Genomic DNA, 23173 nt, shown 5'->3' on the forward strand with positions numbered 1-23173 from the left:
CACTTTCTCCTTTAACTTTCAGCAGTAGTCGTTTCAAGTCTTCGCTATTTTCTGCCAGTAATGTAGTATCATCAACATATCTCAAATTGTTAATATTCCTCCCCCTCCCAATTTTCACTTCACCTTCATCTAAATCTAATCTAATTTTCCTAATTATATGTTCTGCATACAGATTGAAGAGATAGGGAGATAAAATACATCCTTGTCTAACACCTTTCCCAATTGGAAACCATTCTGTGTCTCCATATTTTTTTCTTACCATGGTCTCTTGTCCAGAGTACAGGTTGTACATCAAAATGATCAGATGTTGTGGCACACCTATTCCTTTAAAACCAGTCATAGCTTTTTGTGATCCACTCAGTCAAAATTTTGATGTAATCTATGAAACACAAGCTGATTTTCTTCCGAAATTCTCTCATATGCTCCAGTAACCAACGTAGATTTGCAATATGATCTCTAGTGTTTCATACTTTTCTGAATCCAGCTTGAACATCAGACATTTCTCGTTCCATAGATGGTAAGTCTTTGTTGTAAGATTCTGAGCATCACTTTACTTGCATGAGAAATTAATGCGATGGTCCAATAGTTGCTGCAATCTTTGATGTCTCCTTTCTTGAGAATTGGAATGTAAATTGATTGTTTCCAGTGTGTGGGCCATTGTTTTGTTTTCCAATAAAAATAATAAATAATTTCATTTGTACTCCGCCATCCCTCAGCAAGCCGGGCTCAGGGTGGCTAGCATCATGTAAATACAAAATATAACATACAAGTTTTAAACCAATCTAAAATCACAAAACTAACAATCTTATACTGGTGGCACCCAAACCGCTCCACCTTAAAAATCCTGTGCCATTTTCCTAAAAATAAGAATAAGACACCGACCTTACGGCCAGACAGTATTTGCCCATCTAAAGTGCAACTCATTCCAGTTTATATATGTATTGATTTATTTAATTCCCACTTTCCTTCCCAATAGGCAGTTTGATATGCTCCTTCCCCAACTCTGGCTTGGGAAATTCCTGGAGATTTGAGGGTGGTGCCTGGGGAAGGCGGAGTTTGGGGAGAAGATGGGACTCAGCAGGGATATGATGTCACACTGTTCACCCTCAGAAACTGCCATTTCTTCCAGGGGGATTGATCTCTGTAGCCTGGAGATTAGTTGTAATTCTGAAAGAACTCCAGGCCCCACTTGGAGGTAGGTAACCCTATCCCCAAGCTACTATTTAAATAACAGTGACAACTAAGCTAAAACATAACAGCACTCATAGTTAAGGAATGATCTCCATATTGTAGTATTAAATAGATGGGAGTATACGGAGGTTACCGCACTTGTATTCCCAGCAATGTATTAAGAGTTTGAAAATGTTATAAAAAATACTGTTCGCACTTTCTATGTATTCCCACTGATGTATTAAGAGTTTGAAAATGTTATAAAAAATACTGTTCACACTTTGTTTGGCCCCTTTAGCTGTGAAGACGTCTTCCAACCATTTATAAGCCATAGTATCCAAAAACCCTTTTAAAGCGATGTTTTTTTTACAACATTTTCAAACTCTTAATACATTGCTGGGAATACAAAGTGCGGTAACCCCCTATATAACACAGGTTGTGCCCTATTTGGAGAGGCTATGCTTAAGTGTTGCTGGGAAAACTGATACACTGGAACATGGTTTATTGAAATACCTTCTTTCTCAAATGTGAGAGGTTTGTGGATTTTTCTATCCCTAGGTGGGATGATAGGTGCATCAGTGGGAGAATTGCGGAGACTTTTGGGTAGGATGGATCTGGAGGTTACTTTGGCTGTTCAGAATCCCCCCCCCCCCATATATTATAGAAAGTAGAAAGTGGTTTTAAGATGATTTTTTACCCTGGTTTATGCAGATTCTAACGTTGCACAATGGAAAACCTATAGGTGAAATTAGTAGTATCATTTAAGTAAGTATGTAACACAGGACAAGAGGGAAGACTTAAAGAACTCAAGCACAATGGGTAAAAAAGCCCACAAATATGCAGCTCAAACTCAGGCAGTAGTCTTGGATTGCAAGTCCTATCCTCACAAGCAATAGGCTGTTTTCTCAACCAAAGGCAGCTATATTGTGTAACCTTAAGACTACACATTTTTCACATACAAATTTATCAACAAATTATCCCTCAAATTGACTCACAGAAATATCACACTATAAAAAGCAAGGTGCATATTCAATGCTTTGCTTCCTATCACTCAGAAACCTTGTAGTTTGGAGGCAGGGAACAGACACCAACAGACAGTCAACTAGGGCTGCCAACTCTGGTAGGGAAATTCCTGATGATATGGGGATGGAGACTGGGAAGGGCAGGTTTTGGGGAGAGGAGGGACCTCAGTGGGGTCTTTAAAGCAGCCATTTTCTATAGGGGAACTGATCTCTGAAGTCTGGAGATCAACTGAAATTCTGGGAGATCTCCTGACCCACCTGGAGGCTGGCAATCTTGAAATGCACAATGCTAGCTGCAAAACCTGGGATGAGAAAAAACTGCCCCACTAGGGGAGAGGAACTTGTTGCAATCCTCATGTGACCCTAGGCTCTTCCCCCACCCCACTGTCTGACACTGTTTGGAATTTGAGCTAAAGATTACTCTCAAAACCAAAACAAAGAAACAAAGTGGTACATCGATTTTTAAATGTATTTTCTTTTTTCTACTTTGTTTGGGAGGGGCTCTATCCTTTAGCATATAACAGCAAGACCACATCTGGTTGCATGTGTGAACTGATACTGACATTCAGATTCAAGTGTTAGCATGTATCAGCTGCAATATCATACGTATCAGCTGTAATATCAGACGGCACAGATTACAGAAATACTATTGCTTCTACTACCGCTATAGCAGCTTGTAACAAATCATATAATGTGTTGCACTGGTTCTGTATCACATGTGGTAAAAATTTCAGCTGCACAGTTAAAGGTAAACACTTTAGTTTGCATATTAACAGTTGTGCTCAGTGGCAGACCTACATTTTTGGGACCCTGAAGATTGAACGGTTATGGGGGCCCCTTTGCAACCAGCAACAATAAGGCAACATCCAACAAGGTCCAAAGGGCCTTGCTGTCCTTGCAAGGACCTTGAGGCCCAAATGGTAGAGAACGGGGAGTGGGGGTGGGGGGTGGAGTCCTTGAAAATGAGCCAGTGAGCCCCTTCCCACCAGCAACAAGGTCTGGGTAACCGTTGTTATCTTCTTCATTGGGGTCATTCTATGACAGATGTATTGGTTAATTCGCTAATACAGAAGTAGAACGTCATCAGAGGGTGCTCATTAGGATAAAGAGGTAAAAATCTGATTTTTGGTGTTACAATGCACAAGTGAGACGAGTGCAGCCTGAATTGAGAATTCAGTCTTTTTTATGGTTCTGATTGGCTCTAGCCTAAAAGCTGAGCTATAGAACTATTAAGCCGTGCACCAAAGAAGGATTCGGGGATCCAGCTTCCAAAATGTAAGCTATGATTAGATTCTGGTGACCTTAGTGAGCCCATACAGCTGGGGTGCTACAAGCCCCTGAAAAATTTTTGAAAATTTGACCAATTACAGGGACAGTTTGAGGCCATATGAAATGGGTATTAGAGCATATTCTAAGGTCAATATTAAGTACTTCAACCCATTGGCTTATGATTCTATCACTAAAATAGCCTTATTTTAATAACAAACACTTTAAAAAACTCCATCGATTTTATTGAAAGCTTCACTCATTAAAAAAAAAAAAGTTGCTTCAGGGCCCCTCCGGGATTAGGGGCCCTGAAGCTTAAGCTTCATTAGTTTCATAGTAGATCCACCACTGGTTGTTCTTTTAACAAACTAACCATAGTGATAATGCAGTGTTTAACAAAGCATCCAGTAGCAATTTAAAGATTAAAAGAAAGTAGAGGAGTGGCTGGGACATAAGAACACTTACTATAGACAAAAATCAATATGTGTTTTAAAATAAAGAAAAGGATCTATAATCTATATGTTCTACTATTTTAAAGGGAGCAGACTGTATGGAGAGAAATGTCAGCTCTCAGCTGCAGGGAAGCTTGGATGACTAAAGGTAAAAAAACACACACCATGGAATTACATAGTTTCTTCCATTGTGACTGCCGCCTGCTCTGATTATGTAGGTCTATTTTCAAAAAGTGTCTACTCAGTGCAGTAAGTTTTCCTGTGACTGCTATGATAAGAAAACCTTTAGTTCAAACCCAGTGTGAGCAAGAGGTGTCTTTGTACACAAGCACTTCCTGTTTTCATTCCATGATCAAATATGTTCTTTGCAGGGCAAATAGGGGAGCACTTGAGGGAGGAAAGCAGAGATGTCTGAGAGGCTAATTGAGTGTACTAAAGGGCTGTTTGGCATGAAGGGAAAGGAGTTTTCCAAGGCTATGAATAAAGGCTGCCTGGGTCAGATTTCTTGCTGTTCCTTTTCTTTAACTATCTTTGAAGTTAAATAACAACAGCCTTAATGTCAGGTTTACCTTTCTGATATCATAATCTTTATGTACTACTGAAAAGCTTATACTACCAGGCTAGGATTTCCTTTACCCACTCAAATACTGGATATTATCCAGAAAAAGCATGCACATTTCCAAGCAATTCATCCTTAGATCCTTTCATCTTCCTGTACCATTGTAATAGCAAATGTAAGGCAGATACCAACTGCAGAATGAGAACATGATAGAAACCTCTAGTGCATGCATTATATCAACAAAAGCTTTATATTTAGGCTATTGTTAAGGTAATGGAAGTGGTTCTAAATAGGAAATAAATAAAGTTATGAAATCATAACGTTATGAAGGATAGTCAGTACAGCAAATTAATTAATACAGAATTATTGCCTTGAGTTCCAAACTATTCTTCAGCTAACATAGATTCTTTAATGCAACTGTATTATTACCTTTTTTCTAAAAACATCTTATACTTAATAAAAATTCATTTTTTTCCTAAATGCACAAGTAAATATAATTGTAAGTGGATAACTTTAGTAAGCATTTAACATTATACAGAAATTTCTTAGTTTAAGCTTAAATAAAAAAGTGCCTTGCTCCCAGGCAAAGAAGAGGTTAATGATTTTTGTCATATTGAGACTAACAACTAACAATTGCTACAGTTGGCCTTTAGTATTTTATTTGTCCTTTTGAGGTATTCAGAATAGGTGACAATAGCCTGCAGTTGAGAACATATGTAGAGAGACCCCTGTGGCTTATGGAAAAAGTTGTTCCATGCTGGTTGGGTGTTTGAAAAAAAATACAACCAGAGTTCTTTTATGTTCTTTTCATTAATGAGAATGCATGAATGTCAAAATGCACCAATGGGCCATTCAAGGGGCAAAGCCTTAGCAGCCCCTTTTTTAAGAACACATCCTGAGATGTAAAATACATTTGCTTAACAAATTAAAATAATGAGTTAATTCAATTAGTTTCTTTTTTAAAGGAAAGACAAAAAGGGTACATTGTGGGATTATTGTAATACAAGGCCAGGTCACAGAGCACAAAAGGGTGGACAGAACTATTTGAAATAAGGTTAGAGTACTGGGGAAGGGATACCCTTTAAATTGTGGGCTTTTTTCTGAAGAAATCTCCTTGAAAAACAATATGTATGCATCATAGATTCTCTCTGTGCTTGGACAAATGTCATATTTTGCAAGAGCAAACTAACTTGATAAGAAACCATTACTGGACTTTTTAAGAGAAAGAGCTCTTTTCCTTCTCTGAATGTGTTGATGACAAAAAATCTTTTTGAATTTTCATTGCACTCATCAGCGGTCTCCGTTACCAATTCTCAGATCTGAACATTATAGCTCATCTTTCAACACCTGCAATTTCATTAAAACTTAGAAGGTAAAGAGCTTTTCCATCTTGTGCAAGGATCATCCTCATCAAAACTACTGAATTTCTTGAGTTCATCTGGAGTGAAGAAAGAAACAGGGTGAAGGCTAAAAACCTGAGATACGACTAGTTCTTTTGGCAAGCATCCATGAAATGTGTTCCACACACGCTTTCCAAGAGCGAAAAAGCAGTGGCAAAAAAATCCATGGGGATATGGCCAACTAAGTAAGAATGAAAGAAATTAACATGCAAGGTTGTATGAAATAAAGCGGATTATTTGTGGCCCCAAGTCGTCCCCCCCCCGTTGCATTATGCTGCTCTTCTAACCACTGTCTTAAGCAAAAAAAAAAAAAAAGCCTCCCCCTCACACTCACTCAACTTTCAAATTAAAAACATTTTACAGGTTAGTAAATCTCCAGCTGAGGTGATGTAGCAAAGAACAGCTGTGAAGTAATTTTGATAATGATGAGAATAATAAGCACATGGCAAGGTTCAGGGCTTTGCTGTTGCAGCTTCAGTGCTCCTGAATAGATAAAAGTGATTAAATACTCCTGATTATCCCTGACCAATATGTAATGGATTTACAGCCCTTTCAATTAGTCAGTATTTGCTTAGGACTCATTATTTTGTCTTTGGTTAAGTAATCAGCCCAGAGACTCATGTTCTGTCTAATTCCTTTGAGCCAAGTGGGTACTACAGGGCACCTGACCTTTGAAATGGCCATAGCCAGAAGGCAAAAATAACCACTGTTCCAACAGAGGCACTGGCTATTCTGGCTAATCCTGACCCTACAGGCCAAATCAATGCACCTTAGTTTGCTAATAATGCCCTTACATCAAAATGATGGTTTAGAGTTATGGATCTATTGCTAACCCACACTGTTCTACCAGAAGAGATCCTCAGTAGCCACTACTGTAAACAAAAAAGGGACCCATCCAAGAAACATGATGCTGTAGCTAATGTCTACTTCTAAAGAAACATATAACTTTAACAATCTCAAATATGCCCTTATGTGCAATAGTTAAGCATGCTATCCTTTTAAGTATTAGCCCAAACAAAATGGGAGGAAAAGTGATCTGATAATGTTACCATTTGCCACCATTTCCATGTGAAATTATGAGAACTACTAGTTCTTCGGTTCTTTTGCAAAAATGTATTTTGATGCCTAAGTAAAGCTGTAATAGTCAACAGAACACCAACACATAAAGCCAGTTGCAAACAGAAGGATAAAGATAGATTGTTACTAAAAGTGTTGCTTTTTCACATGTTTAATCTTTTCCCCCCTGAAGTGAATATGGCTAGCTTTTAAGATAATGGACTTGAAGAGCAGCTTAAACAGGTGCTTTAATCTCTTATAGAACTAAGGAATTAGAAAACTTTTAAACCATCTATATTTTATACATAAACCAATGCTGGAGAAATTTTCAAGTGAATTCTCTGACTTCACTTACTGTATTTACTGAAATGCAATACTCAGTGTTTCCCCAGGTATGCCATCAGAAGAAGAAGTAGTCATCTTTCATTAGAATGCAAATTACAGTTATGTCCAGTGGTATTTTTTGTATCATATTTTAGGGGTTATATTACATTCGGGGTCACCTTCCTTTCAAGTACAGCATATCTTGGAATCCATGCTTGAATAAACATGCTGCAGTACTGTGTATTTTTTAAAATGTTGCTCCAACCATTTAGAGTCTTTGGTTTGGGGCCTACATGTACTAATATAAGAGCTGAGGAATTCAGAATCTCACACTGACTCTGATTGACCAGTATCATATCAGACTCCTAAATAGCCTCTAGTCATCTGGTTGAGATGGGTTCCTGGAAGGTTGTTGCCTGAACATCTGGTGGTGGTTACATTCAAGATATGGTATGTGCATGTGTGTATAGGGTTGCCACCTCCAGGTTGGGAAATACCTGGAGATTTTGGGGGTGGAGCCTGAAGAGGGCATGGTTTGGAAAGGGGAGGGACTCCAATAGAGTCCAATTGCCAAAGCAGGCATGTTCTTCAGGGGGAATGATCTCTGTCACCTGGAGATCAGTTGTAATAGTGGGAGATCTCCAGCCACCACCTGGAGGTTGGCAACCCCATGTGTGTATGTTAACTATGTGTGAATGTATGTGTGCGTTTTGTGTGTATGATAGTTTTCTATAAACCGTTCTGTAAAATGCTTTCATTGCTGGAAAACAGAGTAAAAGGACATTCTTGATGTTGAATCCTGCTTCATTGGAAGAAACATTTTAAAGCCAAATGAATAAATTGGTTTTGTGCTCAATATTTTGCTTTATATTTAGAATATTTAACATATAGTGATTCCAAAGTCCAACCTATAGCAATAACAAGCAAACAAACCAACAACAACTTCCAATGCCTAACACATCCTCCAGTAATAGTAATTGGGCACATTTCTTTTAAAAGGAAATATTAAATATGAGATTTATGAACAAACATTTTTTTCTTTTGCCACCACTTACTGTGAGATGTTGGAAAAGCCATGCTCTCATGATATTTGTTGCTACTTTGGGGAAAATTCCTCGTTTCTTCTGACGCTTTTTATCCTTGTCTGGATCGTCATCATCTCCTGTACCAGGAGAGGCTACACTGTTGTCTAAACCATCTCCTGAGAGATAGGGGAAAACAGGGAAAAGGAAACACAATAAACAATAAACACATTTGAATAATTATACATTTAACTATTAAACAAATGAAGTATCATTCACATATTAAAAATTGGGTATGTTCAATGTCTTATTAAAATATCATTGCTGATATAGATATAAAGATTAGAAATCCTGCCTGTTCAAATACTAATTTTGTGCCTCAGACATGCACATATCATTAATTCAATTATAACTATGTGCTTGACATAGTGCAATACCTCTTCGTCAATTATGGTATGCAATGTGGGAAAACCTGCCAACACGAAAACCTATTTACTGTAAATGCATTTCCTACAACCCTGCTGAATACATGGTGTAGGTAATCAAGTTAAATGTTCTGTAGTCTATATATTCTGGGTCCTCTGCATAGGTGACAGTAAATGTGTCACTGTTCAGTGCACATAACACACTGTCAGCTGAGCCCCTCCCAGCAACTATCATCTCCCTACACAGATGCACGCACACACATACACTTATACCTTGTATGACCCTGAACACAGTATTTGGAAGACATGAAAACTTCTGTGTCTGCATCAGTGATCATTATCTTCTTTCTTTAAAAAAAGATGCACATCAAGGTAGGGTGCTCGCTTAATCAGAACTTCCCATCAACATCTTTCTCTTCAGTGCTTTTCCCTGGCATTAATTGTGCATTAGCAAAAATCATTTACTTTTAACAGTCATAGTTATTTTTTCTTGCCCTCCAGCAAAAATGCCTTGAAAGCCTGCCTGGAGGGCATCTAAATTATGTATCTGAAAAACTCTTCTGGCAAGGCATTGCAGGACCCCTACTTTCTTAAAATTCATACGAGCACGTCTTCCTGTTTTTGGGAAGGCATCAATCAAGAGCAGCAATATATGCCATATTCCTACATTAATATTTGAACTAATAACTTTTAAAAAAGGAAAGAAACAAGATCCGACTTGTGGCATAATCAAATGCAAAATAAATGAAGAATACTGGGACAGCACTGAGACTTTATAGATTGCTGTGTTTTCCTTACACATCATTAGCCCTGAGCCACACGAAAGAGGAAAACAGAGAAGTGGAGAGTTTATGCTCCCTGCTGGTGTTTAAGAAGCCGAGGTCCTGGAAGGACATCTGGGAATTGCACTGAGACGGTGGTTTTTGTAATTTAAGAATAGACATTCATTAGCAGTAAATGCCATAAATCCCATGCTAAGTAAAAACCTTGTCCAAGAAAGCCTAAAACAATAAACTCTGTGCTCAATGTAGCCTGAGATAGACGCTCCATAGGTTCCTGAGGAATGCTATAGACCCACAAACTAATTCCTATAGCCTCTTCCAGTTCTTTAGTACTACTAAAACAAACACATTACTGCTATGCAGAGACCATTTACCTCAAAACTTTAATTTCTGTTTCATCTACCTCTGTGATGCCTACCTTTTCCTTAAAACAAAATGCAAAAACAATAGAAAAAAACCACCTTCATCCAGCACTGTCTAACTAGAGAACAGAAAAGCCATAGCAAAGAGCTAGCAGATTAATTTTATTGACATTTCCATTTTCACTGCAACGTGATACTCTCCATCACATGGAAAAAATGGTCCTCACTATTTACAGAATGACAGGCCACTTCATTACAACCACCCTGCCCCAAGGCTGAGTAGCTCTCTTCCATCTGCCCAAGGACCTGAGCCAGACCCCTAAGATGATGTTTTCTTTTTTTTCTCTGACTTATGGGAAATAAAAGGTGAATTCAAGGGTTACAGGATGATCAAAGAAAAAGACAACATCCTATACAGCTTGTTACAAGCCAGCTACGTTGGGGAAAAAAATATTTTGGAATAACTCCTTCTTAGTGGCCCACTAGCCAACACATACGTGTGTGCAAGCACAAACTCTCACATACCCTTTCCATGATGCCAAGGAACTGCTGCAAGGCAAATTCTTACAAACACTAATGGCTTCTGACTGCTCCTTGGCAACCCCAGCATTTTAACCTGGGTGGATGTGCTCTCCAAAATACAGACACTGGCGCTATCTCATCAGCTGTTCATGTGACACAGATGGAGAGTGGCTATTAGGAGCCAGGCAATGGGCCTTGGGGATCTGAGGTGCTGTACTGTAGCCTCAGGCAATTTTGAAAAGCAGTACCCGGAGATGGAGGGGCAGTAGCAATCCACGCCAAAAGTTCAAGTTGAAATCAGCCTGTTTGTCTATGTATTGTCTATATAAAGATATCTTTTTCTTCTTTTCTAAAACTTATGGATGTATGCATATACTACACGTAGATGGAAAATTGTCTTTTCCATCAACCTCCCCCCAATATCCCATTCTCAGTTAGACTCAAAACACTATAGAAACATGAGGTATGTCTATGGATGGATGGATGCAGGAATATTTTGGTGATGTCTTCCAACTATAGCATAATTTGGAGCCTTCCAAGAAAATTGGTACAGTGCATTCATTTAGAAAAGGTTAATAATAGGAGATTAGATGTAAATGTTTGGCTGAGGTTTGCACAGCCAATAGGACTACTGTAGTTTAAAATCTTACAGATTAATAGCCAGTGCTGACAATCTCTGTCCATTCACATCATGAACAAACAACTGGATTTTAGGGAACTATCATAGAGAACAAAATAATATTTTGGTAGCAGTATGGTGACTGAAAATCAGGTAAATCACCCACAACAGAAGTATTGCATAATGGCATCAGCAATAAAACAATGGTATTACTTTTAAGGGTCTGGAAGGTTTAGGACACACATGACAAATATATTATGAAAGAAAGAACATTTATCTGATTCTGGAGTCCAATAAAAATCAGAATTCATTCTGTGACATACATTGGAGCTACATCACTGCAAGTAAGATTGGGACTGGAATTCAGTTTGTGAATTCAGTGAAACACTGAATCAATGAAACACAACAGATTGTATGATAAATATTATGAAAAATGGGATGTGGAATGGTATAGTAAAGCCCGATCTCATCAGATTTCGGATGCTAAGCAGGGTCATTACTTGGATGGGAGACCACCAAGGAAGACATTGCAGAGGAAGGCAACAGCAAGCCACCTCTGCTTATTCACTTGCCTTGAAAACTCTATGGGGTTGCCGTAAACTGGCTGCCACTTGACGGCACTTTTACATACACATTCTGAAAAACAGGGACATATGTCTATTATTAATATAATGCTATCCCTAATAATCTTTCTGTAATGAAAAGGGCAGAGGAAGCTAGGGGTAGAGAAGCAGAATCAAACCTTGGCTGCTGACAGTGTGAAACAATGCAATAATTACAGACTGACATTTACCATCTATGCTACTTTAGCAGATATGAGAGGGGGGAAAGGAATGTGATGCTTGTTATTCCACTGTTTCATGCACTGTTTAGCCATTTATGTCTTTGCTAATGAAATCCTGTTTGGTGCAACATCATATTTGCATGTGTGTAAATGAACACAAAACGACTTAAACCAAGACAAGGATATAAAAAGTATAATGTAACAGGTCAGCTTCTAAGCACTGTATATGGTTTCCTACCATAATAAAAATGCATTGAAGAGAAAATTGAGCATACAGAAAGTGAATCTCAGAGGGAACTTACGAAGAAGTTTCCCAAGAGGAAAGTATGTGCGTGTGTGAGGAACAGGTCATTCATAGAAGAATCCTTCATTCATTTGTACACTGGGGTTTTGCTTTCAACATCTACAGACTTCAGGAATCTTCAAGGAATGGAACATCCAATCCCACAGAGGAGTTCGCCTCTCTACATTGTTTTTCATGTTCTACATTCTCTACCCCATCCCCCCAACAGCAAGGCACAGTGCTGTCAATGTTCCCCTAGATCTCAACCACTGTGTGCTATACAGTACAGCACTCCCCAGGGATAGAACAGAGAAGATGTATTTAACGCAGTTCCTGGCAGCACTATCTCTCATTGGTTTGCTGACTTGAATTTCTTTCAGATGGTTCCAAGGCAGTATATTATATGTAAAGACAGCCTTTCCTGATATGCCCCCTCTCCTAAAATTACAGAGCTCAGTCATGCCTCCAGTACACCCTCAGACTCCAGGGTATTTGAGAGGTGCAGGGTACAAAAGAGTTTTGGCTATCCCTCACCCCAATTAAATATTATAAAGTTAGGGATTTCTGAGTTACTTTCTCTTTATTTGCTTTCTTTTGCACCTCATGGAAGAAGCAAAGTGATTACTTGAACATTTGCACAATTCATACTAAACCTTTCTGCAGATAGAATATTACATCAAAGTTTTTTTTTATGCAACAGTAATACTTTTTAGTGTAGAAAGTGCATAAGTTTCATGCTATTATTTTCCTAGGGGCAAAGGGCACCAGTCATTTTCTACTTGCTAGCCACAGCTTGTTTTAAATTAGAGTTTTGCCCAGACAAAAAAAAAGGGGGGGGGTGAATCTGTGTGAATAGCTGTTCAACTATACTAAAAGGTCTGTCCATATGGCCTCTTAAAAGATTTCAGAATTTCATGGATGAACATGAAAGATAGTAATTTATTAAAAAATTGTGAACCTCCCCGCCCCCAGGAAACTTCTTGCATGCCAAGGCACAAAACCTGATAATAATAACACATGTCTGGACTTTGGAAACAGACTGCCATCAAATTGATCAGGAAGACAGCAGGAACCTCAGTTCTGCAAAAACGCATTCCAGCCTCAGCATCTGAGTTTCACCATCTCTATATAAGCCTAGCCTAAAGCTGCTTTCCCTGTTTTTGTTCAGAAAAGGAAAAGAGAACAGGAACATCACATGCTTGTATTATCTACAAGTGAATATAAATTCCCATAATTCTAAACATAATGCCTCTAGTTTAAAAGGAAAAAAATGTTTCATGCACATTCTACAGATATACAGATGTTAAAGTAAAACTCTGAAAGGACACAGGGAAAGATTATTTTTAAAACACAATGAAAGATGTATGCAAATTACTTATGTGATATTTAGCTTATTATTTAAACCTATAACCTAGGAGACCAGGCAATAATATGTTTACCCTCATCCTTACCCACAGAATAACTTAAAGATCCAGGTCACAAATAACAAATCTAAAACAAATTATAGAGATGAACCCAAGGACACTAAAAAAAGTCATAAGAATGTTAAGAAGAGCCCTACTGTATCAGACCAATAGTCTATCTAGTCCAGTATCCTGTCTCACACAGTGGCCAACCAGTCCTTGGATAACCTAAAATTTGAACCCACATTTGCCAGATCAAAACTTTTCTACTGTGCTACAGTGGCTCACAGTTCTTCTAACTGCAAACTACCCACATCAAGTGTCTCTTTACACTTTGCTACCTGTTTGTATTAATAGTTGATTACAGTGATGCCCAGTCTTTTTACAAAGTGATTACATTGATGCCCAATCTTTACACAAAGGGGTTTTCTTGCATCATTATAATTTTCTTCAGTCATATAGCTGCTTGTTTATACAAGCAGCTAACTGCACTAACAGACACTGTGGTGTTTAGTGTGATAGAAACTATAGTCCTCATAGCTAATGTAAATAGGGGGTCTTAACTGGATCTGCTGACTCTCCAAGGAGAAAACAAAACATGGGCTTCTTGTTTTCTGTGGCAACTATGCATCTTCCATAGAAATTCAGTTGTGGCTTAGGACAACCTTGCAAAATACAAATTTGATAACTTTGATAATTCACCTTTGCTGGGCAACTGTAGATGTCATCACCTTTTCTGATTAGGGCTATGTGTCAGTTCAAGAAATAATACACTTGCAGTTTGCAGCTTTATTGCCTGACCTTATGGGTTGTTGTGCTAAAAAAGTGTCAGTATGGGGATATAACTGATGTACCAGTTCAATGACACAGCATGAGAGTCAGCATGGTGTAGTAGTTAGAATATCAGACTAGGATCTGGGAGATACAGGTTTGAATCCCATGCTCAGCCATGGAAGTTTGCTAGATGACCTTAGACCGGTCACTCTCTCTCAACCTAACCTGTCACATAGGGTTGTAGTTACATGGATAAAATGGAAGAGGGGAGAACAATGTTGTAAGGCACCTCAGGCCCTCATTGGGACAAAAGCAGGGTACAAATATCTAAATAAATAAACAATGCTTGTGTGAACTGCAGCAGGCAAGCAGTATGGTATACCAGTACATGCTGATGCTTCGATGCAACTAGTGACCAGTGACCACCATCACGAAATATAATGGATACTGAACAACACAAATGAGTAATGTAGAACAGGACAGAAACAGAATTTGGCGAGACTAGGTAGAAAATGGTGCCTATACATTTTGAGAACAGTTTTTCAGTTCTTGTCAGCTATTACTAAGAATGCAAGGCACCTTAGCTATGGTACTAAGAGGTTTCAATAATATTGCAGTAGATGTAAATTTTAGTGAGATTGGCTTTCCCTGCAAAAGACACCATTGAAGTGACAGTGGTCTACTCTATTTCATGGTTATATGTACAATACATGTCCACAGTGTCTGTCCTTCTTTCTCCCTCCCATCCATCCATCTACCAGCCTATCCATCCAACTCACACTAAAAGCCATCAAATATATAATAATTTCTTCAGGACATTTAAAACTGGCATTTGCCTACAAACATCAATGAACTACCATTCACTAGTCAATTCTATTATTAAATCTGACCACACATTCCTCCCAGCCTATTTCCTAAAGTGTACTGGTGTGCATTTTTAATTCTTATTTTTATTTTGCTAATAAAAAATCCATTATGTAACACTTAGGAAATCTACGAATTACTAAGCTCTTTTATGATCCTGCTGTGATAAACGGACTATACATCTTAAAGTTTTTTTTAAAAAAATCAGTTTTCAAATGACTAGTTCATGGCTTGGTGCCATGAAGTGAGGAGAAGAGATGAAATGCTTTAGTTTACATGCAACATTTACTAACTGTGTGGGTTTTTTGACATAAGAGAAGGGACAGTGACCCATGCCACCTTTTTCACACTCAAAAGAGCACTGAAAAAACAGTCTTCATAGGCTTACCTCAAGCTTGCCTGGCCCTGAACACCCTCCCCCCAGGGTATGAGTGGAAAGAGAGAAAAGAAGGGATTTTATGCTCCTTTCTCTTCAACTTTTCAGGCGGTATAAGCAGCATTTAGCAAATTCAGCCCCCAAATGGCTCCAAATGCTCTGAGCTGCAGGGGCTCATCCTTTGTTAGCCTCCCTCTATTTACACAGGATTTACGCAGGCTCTCCACTGAAGAGACCACATGTTTCTGACAGAAAGCACTTTCATTCATACTGCATCAGGCAGTAGGATTGTAGCCACTGCAGCTTTATGCTGACCTGAGATTAGGGATTTCAGCAACATTGAGATGGTAACAATCTACTAACTAACCAAAATTATCCATGGAGATTTTTCTGCCACTCACATTATGACTAATGTGGTCATAGAGATGAAATTTCTTAAGAGGACTATTACAAGCTAGCTATTGTCAAGAAAACACCCCTCCCCACCCTATCCCAAATAAACAGGAGGGGGGAAGTGTATGTTATGGGGGAAATCACACTGCTACTTGGATTAAAACCATTTCACCCACTGGCTGAAGACAAAAAGTGTAAAAGCAGACAGATGGACACATATGTAAATGCAGTGCCATTCAACCCCCCCCCACACACACACATTTCTATCAAGTTAGTTTAACAGTATATTTTAGCAATGTCTTCTCTGTTAATTCATTTTGTTTAACTAATAATCAGCAATAGCCTAGTGTACTGCAGGGGCACATGCACAGACCATGTTACAATTAAGACTTTTCATTCAATTTACAAGGCATGAATGCTGAACTCTAATAACAGAGGAATGCCTCACAGGACAATTTTCTTACATGGATGTCTTTACTATATATGAGGGCATTATCAAGTTGTCCTGTGTGGCTCTCTTTCCTTTATACCTCATCTCGGTAAATCATCTTTTTACTCAAAACATTTTTATTTTTTATATAAGGAAAAATTCTACAGAAGTAAAAATTCCACTGATGCCTCTTAAAAATCACACATCCCCTTCTCAATAAAACAGTGGAAATTTAGATTATATATTATTTTAAAAAATCATATTGTTTGCGCAATCAATATTATCTCTAACGCAATAGTGGTGAATATATGTCTCTGATAAATACGTATGCAAGTATGTAGTAGATATTTTAAAGTTCTTCATAGTATATTGTAATAAAGCTTGTCTGAGCATCCTAATGATTCATTTTTAGTGAGCTCTCAAATGCCCTTAACCACAGTTAATGCTCAGGTTTTATTAAGCAGAAGAGCAGGGACAAATGCCCACTTAAGTCCCAGCTCTCCAATTCTGCTTGCACGGCACTGCCTAATGCTAAAGCTTTTAAATGTGCTATTTGCTTCCCCTGTGCGGCATTTCTGCTAACACAGAGTTCACAGTTTTTAGCCCCAAAGACAGAAGACTGCTATCTTTAAGCCATCCAAAGAATGTGACAGATACCATCATTGCTGCAGCTGCAACACAAAGAAATAGAAAGAGCAAGAGACCAAAAAGAGGAAGACCATAGTGATCAGATTACTAAAATCCTTAAAGCCTTTACCAGAATGGCCTTGAATATTATAAATAAAATCTTTGAAAGTAAGAATAAGATTATCTTATCCTCAGAAATCAAGGGTACATATTTTTGAAACTGTATGTCAGTGGTAAGGGTCCAAACTTCCTTTTCTTATTCTAACACATCTCCCACTGACTTCTAATGACACATGATTACTCAAGAAAAGTCAGCAAGCTTAAAACATCATTTTGCATAGGGAAATGAAAATGCAAGCAGTGTCCAACATCTAAGCAAATATACACTTCTCGCGGTTTATGGGGATTTATTGCTCAAAACTGAAACTCGGGGAGATTACAAAAGTTTCTCAGTTGCTGTTTTATGTTGTTTTTTATACTCTGCTTTAACACAAATATGGATGTTTTTCACACCTAAAAGGGAATGGCAAACTTCAGTAAATTAAGGTGTTTTCTCTGCTAGAACAATTATCCTCGAATTATCAATGTAAATATGTATTCCTTTTGTATTTTAGTCATGCCAACCATGTATTGCCATACAACATAAATCTACTGATTTCCCAATGACATCTTTAAATTATTTTATCCTCAGATAATAAAGAGCTGATTATTTGCTCTGGTGAGCCACAGCTTCATTCAACTCTCTCCTTGTAGTTATATATCTGTTTTTATATAAAATTTCATAGTTCAGTTCTGAATAATTGCTTCTCTGAATCAGTATGTCCTTTAATAATTTTAGTAGGAAAATGCAATCAATTTTTTAACAAAGAGTTAAATAAGTTAGTTAATTGTCCTAAAAAGTTTTAAGACAAATTTCTTCATCAGCAGTTTTAAATAGTAATTGTAGGAACATTTTCAGCTTGATTAAATTTACTTCAGTTAGAGCTCAGTTTTTAAGCATCCTACTGGTTATAAACTAAGAATTATGCTTTGTTTTTATGATCTTCTGTTACTTTTTTTGGTTCTTAGTGAAGACTTATGGGGGGGGGCTTCTAGACCCTTGTCTTCAAATGTGTGTTAGTCTAGGATTCAAAGAACCATAAATTAGATCTGAGGAACTGCAAGCTGAGCTTTGCAAGCAGATAGGGTCTTTCCTGTGTGTCTCCGAAGGTGACAGGTCCCTGTGCTACTAGACAAGCATGGGATGCAGCACAGGGTGCGGGGGTGGGGGTCCAAATATGAATCCGCATGAATCTCTCTGGCACAAGCAGAAGTGCCTTTGGATCAAATCACATGGAATTAGTTTATCCACATCCAAGGTAATTTAGGACTTCTGCTTCTTGAACTGCTGTAACACACACCATGTTTCATGGCAAAACACCTTTCCAAACTAACTCTTTAAAAAGCAGTTTATGATATGACCTGAAGTTCAACTTTTAAAATCCCGTTGATCCTCCCTGGATCTCGGTATTAGGTCATAGAGTTTTTCTCCTTTCTTCATGTGTTTACTCTTGGTTTCAAAACAAAAACTGACCTAAATTGTAGACAAAGCTGGCAATTAATATCCTACCAGTAGCTAGATACTTCATGCTTGTGTTGATACATATTTCCTTCACCTCTGATGTTGTGGAACTGCTGCTCCTATACAAAAATGTGCAGTATGTATCTTTTCAACATGGATAATTGCTAATAGAATTATATTTTATGATGAAAAGGTTTACTTCATTTTAATTATGAAAAACAGTTCTTCAAAAGGAGAATTATGCTTTTCAATATCTTTCCTACCATCACTGGAGAATTAAACATTGGAATATTTTAATGAAAACCAGTTTGTGAGAGAAAGCACTGTTAAAAAAGCTGTTAAGTAGGATTGCCAACTTTTGTAATATCACTCTCTGTTATAGTGGTACCGAATATGGCAGCACTGCTAGTGGTCTATTAATATTCTCATTAGATAGTTTCATTTTAAGGTTTTATTACACTGAGATAAAATTTGAAATGTTTAAAAATGGCATTTATGAAAACTGTACAACTTTTACAAAAATGGAGTTTTATTAAAGTACCAACGTTTATTTATTTTATTATATTATGTTTTTAAAGTTATTTATAGGCATCTTAATTTATTTATTTGACAAAATATGTAAATCCATTTGTATATGAGACTGTGGTGTGAGAACAGAAGAACATCCTAAAACTCCTGTAGTAAAACAGAAACTATGTATTAACTGTTAAACCCCTCTAGCAAGATGAAGGGAAAAAACATATTGTAGTACAATATAACTATTGATCTTATACTGTCTTTCAACTTCAGGCTTAGCTCGAACACTTGTATCCCTGAAATGTTGATAATGCAGGCAACAATTTCTGCATGAAAAGCAGAAAGCACTGCTGTTGAAAAAAAATGTAATGACAGTGCATAAAAGACAGCTTCTTTGGGGGCAGATAATGGTTTGGACCCTGCAGATACTTTCCACTAATGTCAGCATTTTCTACCTGTGCAAGTGTTTTCTTGCACTAACGCAAGAGGCTCTTCCATTTTCAGCCAGCACAAGAGAATCTTCCACTGCAGGAAAAGCCTCTTGTACCAAAGCAAAGCACTGCCATAGTGGAATGGACACACAGAATTCAACTCCAAAGCCCCATTTCGGTTTTAGAAGTTACTACTGTACATTAACTGGAGCCTAATGTAAAGGTCACACTCTATAATCTAAATAAACAAATACTATAAATGATATAATACCCATGATCCACAACCCAAAAGTATTAACTGACATCCACCAGTTCCAGTACAGTACAGTACAGGCAGTTAAACCCCAGAGAGCTCTAGGCATACCCTAGGAATGCTGCATATTTCAGCAGCTACGCAATGTGCCACTGCTACAATTATGAGTTTGTAATGTTTCATTGTATAAATCATGGCTAGGAGTCAGTACTAATAGGGTGAGGCTAGTGGACAGAGAGGAAAATCCCCATGACTGGAACAATTGCAAAAGTTTCCTGTTCTGGAGCTGCAGTTCCGTATCACCTTGTTCCTCTGAAGGAAGGATGTTTGCCTGACTTGGAGTTGTTGTGACCACTGCAGCCAATCACACAGTAATCTTGGTGCTTGTTATCACAGATCTAAAGGATGTCATGAGTTATCAGAGGTCATTAGGATATTTTGAGATTTGTCAGTTGCGTGTGCTTATATTCTAGGAGGTATATGTGTGGTTCTTTTGTTTCAGCACAACTTAGTGGGGGATGGATCTTGCCAAGCAAACTTTCCAAGGCCCCCTCCTGAGATGTGTTTAAAAGCATGCACACACAGAGAGACCAACAATAATAGGGGGAAGGATATTTGTCCCAGCCAGGTCCTTTCATCTGCTTTTTTTGTTTGTTTATGCCATCAAGTCACAGCTGACCAATGGTGACCGCATAGGGTTTTCAAGGCAAGAGACATTCAGAGGTGTTGCCATTGCCTGCCTCCACATCACAACCCTTGTATTCTTTGGAGATTGCCCATTCAAATGCTAACCAGAGCTGACCCTGCTTATCTTCTGAGATCTGACAATATCAGGATAGATTGGGGCTATCCAGATGAGGTCATCTGCTACACCAAACTTAATTAGGGCCACATACAATTTCATGTGACCACCTCATTCCCAGTCTGACCAGGAACTCCAGTCCACTATTTCTAGGAATTAGCCTGCTGCAAAATTGTTGTTTTTAATTGGTTTGTAATGCTTCATTGTATAAATCATAGCTAGAAGTTAATTATAAGAGAGCAAAACTGGTGGTAGTACATTAGAGCGAAGATCTTACCACCCAGAATTTTGTTTTGAGGTATGGCGGTAATACTGCCCGTGAACCTGCCTTTTTCCATTATAAAACAGTGTTCAGACGGTGCTTATTGATAACATGTATATATTAAGGAGAATACACAATAACTCTGAATTTTGCATAATCTTACATACCATAAGAGCTCCAACACCTATGCACAATGGGGTGGATTAACTCTCTGGGTGCTGCAGACATATTTATACACCTCCTCCTAAAGTGTTCATTTGGCTGGCAGTCTGGAAAATGCCAGAATGTGAAGGGTTAAGTTGGAAACTAATACTCTTTTTGCAGGTTTAACTTTAACCTTTTAAATTTAAAATATTATTTTTGCTTAGGAAGTACATCATTATCCAAAATCTACTGAAGTTAATGGAAGACATTTTATTGATTCAGACTCAAGAGATATTTGTTACATAGACAATTGACCCTTCTGTACACAATACCAGTAGAACTGGACAGGGCTAGCAAATGAACACAAGTATTAAATACAAGTATTATATCTGGTTACAATCTTCGTCAGCATCAGTTAAAAATAAAGACATTTAACAGCAAATGTTCAAGAAGGAAAAAATGAGAATGTTTGTCATTGCTAACAAAAATGTGCTTCATTTATGACAAAAATACAGTTATTTTTTGATGCACACAAATCATTGGACTGTGGTCAGGGCAGGGAAGAACACACGGGAGTTCTGCTTAACAGACTTCAACAGGAGCTCATCAATAACTATTTTCTGGAATGGCTTACAACTAGACATTTCCTACTTTACATTGAAGTTATCTGGCTCTTTCAGTGATTTTAGCAGAGAGAAAGAAAGAAACAGAGATCCCTGACATGTTCTGGCCTTACTTTGAATTACATGGTTGAGAGAAGCACAACCCAGACATAATACATTTGGAAGTGGTGGTAAATGATAGATTTTGTGCAGAATTAGTTCTGTGTAAGTCAATTGAAATCAATAGGCTTAAATACACTTATCTCTGTACTGAGCTGTGCCCTTCAAGAGAAAGATTGTTTTCTTGGTTGTTCCCCCATAAGAAATGTTTTCCCTTTACTTGGAAAATGACCAACAGTGTAATCCTAATCAGAGTTATTCCCATCAAAATCCACTGCAGTCCACCAGTTTAGAAGAGCATGACTCAGTTTAGGATTGTGCTGTCAATGACAATAAATAATTGGAGGGTTGGGGGAGAAAATGTAAAGAACTTTCAACGTGTTCTGTTGGGGTTGTGTGAATTAACCTGTAGATTGTTTTGTGTTTTCAAATCCATTATATTTTCAGCAATTTCATGGAATTATGGAAATGAAATATATTTTCTCTTTAATCAGCTGTTATATATACTAAACCTTTATATTGAGCATTATATATCTTTAAATAACATAAAACATATTAATTTTCTGCTTCCTTTCCTAAATTTCAAGAGGAATAAAATACATGTTTGTTCCTGGACACCTTTTCTGCAGATTCAGAAGAAATCCTTTTGCTATCAGATCTAAGTCCCAGCAATCAAGTAACAGTCTCAGCTAAATACGCTGACACAGCAAATTTCCAGTTCATGATCACACTAGGCAAGGGAGCCATTCCACTCAGTGATAAAGTCAGTGAATGTACTCTTGAGAAGATAAAAAATTAAGAACCAGCTGACTTTGCACTATTTCACTGCTGACCCAAAAGAACAGAATTGCAATGCTATGACTCCAGCCAGGAAATCACAGAAGTGATCAACTCCACATCTCTTAACTGTATGACTATTGGCAGCTTCTACTTCCAACAAGATAGAATGTCTGAATAAAGATGTGGGTTGTTGAGAAGCTATTTCTCTGATTTTATCACATTGATGATCTTTTTTATTATTGCAAGATTGAGTTGACACGATAGCAATGTCACAGATTTATAGAAGTCAGATGTTTAAATAGTCTATGTAAGTTCATCAAATGTATTTTCTTTCATAAGTGTTTTAAATGCATCTGTTATTGATGCAATACCTAAGTACAATAAAATATTAATTCACCACTACCTAGTGCAAGATATGCTTGTTATATCATCTTTCATTTGATGTTGACCAAGTTACTAAAGTGTTAGGGCCAGAACATTAAGCTGGGGGGAGATCTATATTACCCCTAACAATTTCCAATATATGGTACAGATAGCATCCTGACTCCGCTTACATCAATGGCAGACATAGTTTAACCCCTTCACTCCTGGCGGTTATTCTTTGTATACTGTTGTGAAAATATTGAACTGGAAACATTCAGTCCCTTACATAGCCATTTTACTTATGTTCATGTTTACTTATTTTACTTATTTTACATGTTTACTTATTTTACTTATGTTCACCAATATGCTTTTAGTTTTGTTCTTTGCACATGACCATCCCCTGCCTCTAATGACTGGATAAATA

At 37.7% G+C, this 23173-nt stretch overlaps 1 protein-coding gene across 10 annotated transcripts in view; it reads right to left on the reverse strand.

Annotated features, from left to right (window-relative positions):
* The window catches only part of MEIS2 (Meis homeobox 2), a 257491-nt gene that overhangs the window by 179345 nt on the left and 54973 nt on the right, over positions 1-23173 (reverse strand). For all 10 annotated transcript variants that reach the window (XM_056852099.1, XM_056852097.1, XM_056852095.1 and 7 more), the window contains exon 8: positions 8305-8450. In XM_056852099.1, the coding sequence (XP_056708077.1) occupies positions 8305-8450 (146 nt within the window). The remainder of the gene's footprint in view (positions 1-8304; positions 8451-23173) is intronic.

Source organism: Euleptes europaea, chromosome 6 (assembly GCF_029931775.1).
Source record: "Euleptes europaea isolate rEulEur1 chromosome 6, rEulEur1.hap1, whole genome shotgun sequence".
NCBI classification, from domain to species: Eukaryota; Metazoa; Chordata; class Lepidosauria; order Squamata; family Sphaerodactylidae; genus Euleptes; species Euleptes europaea.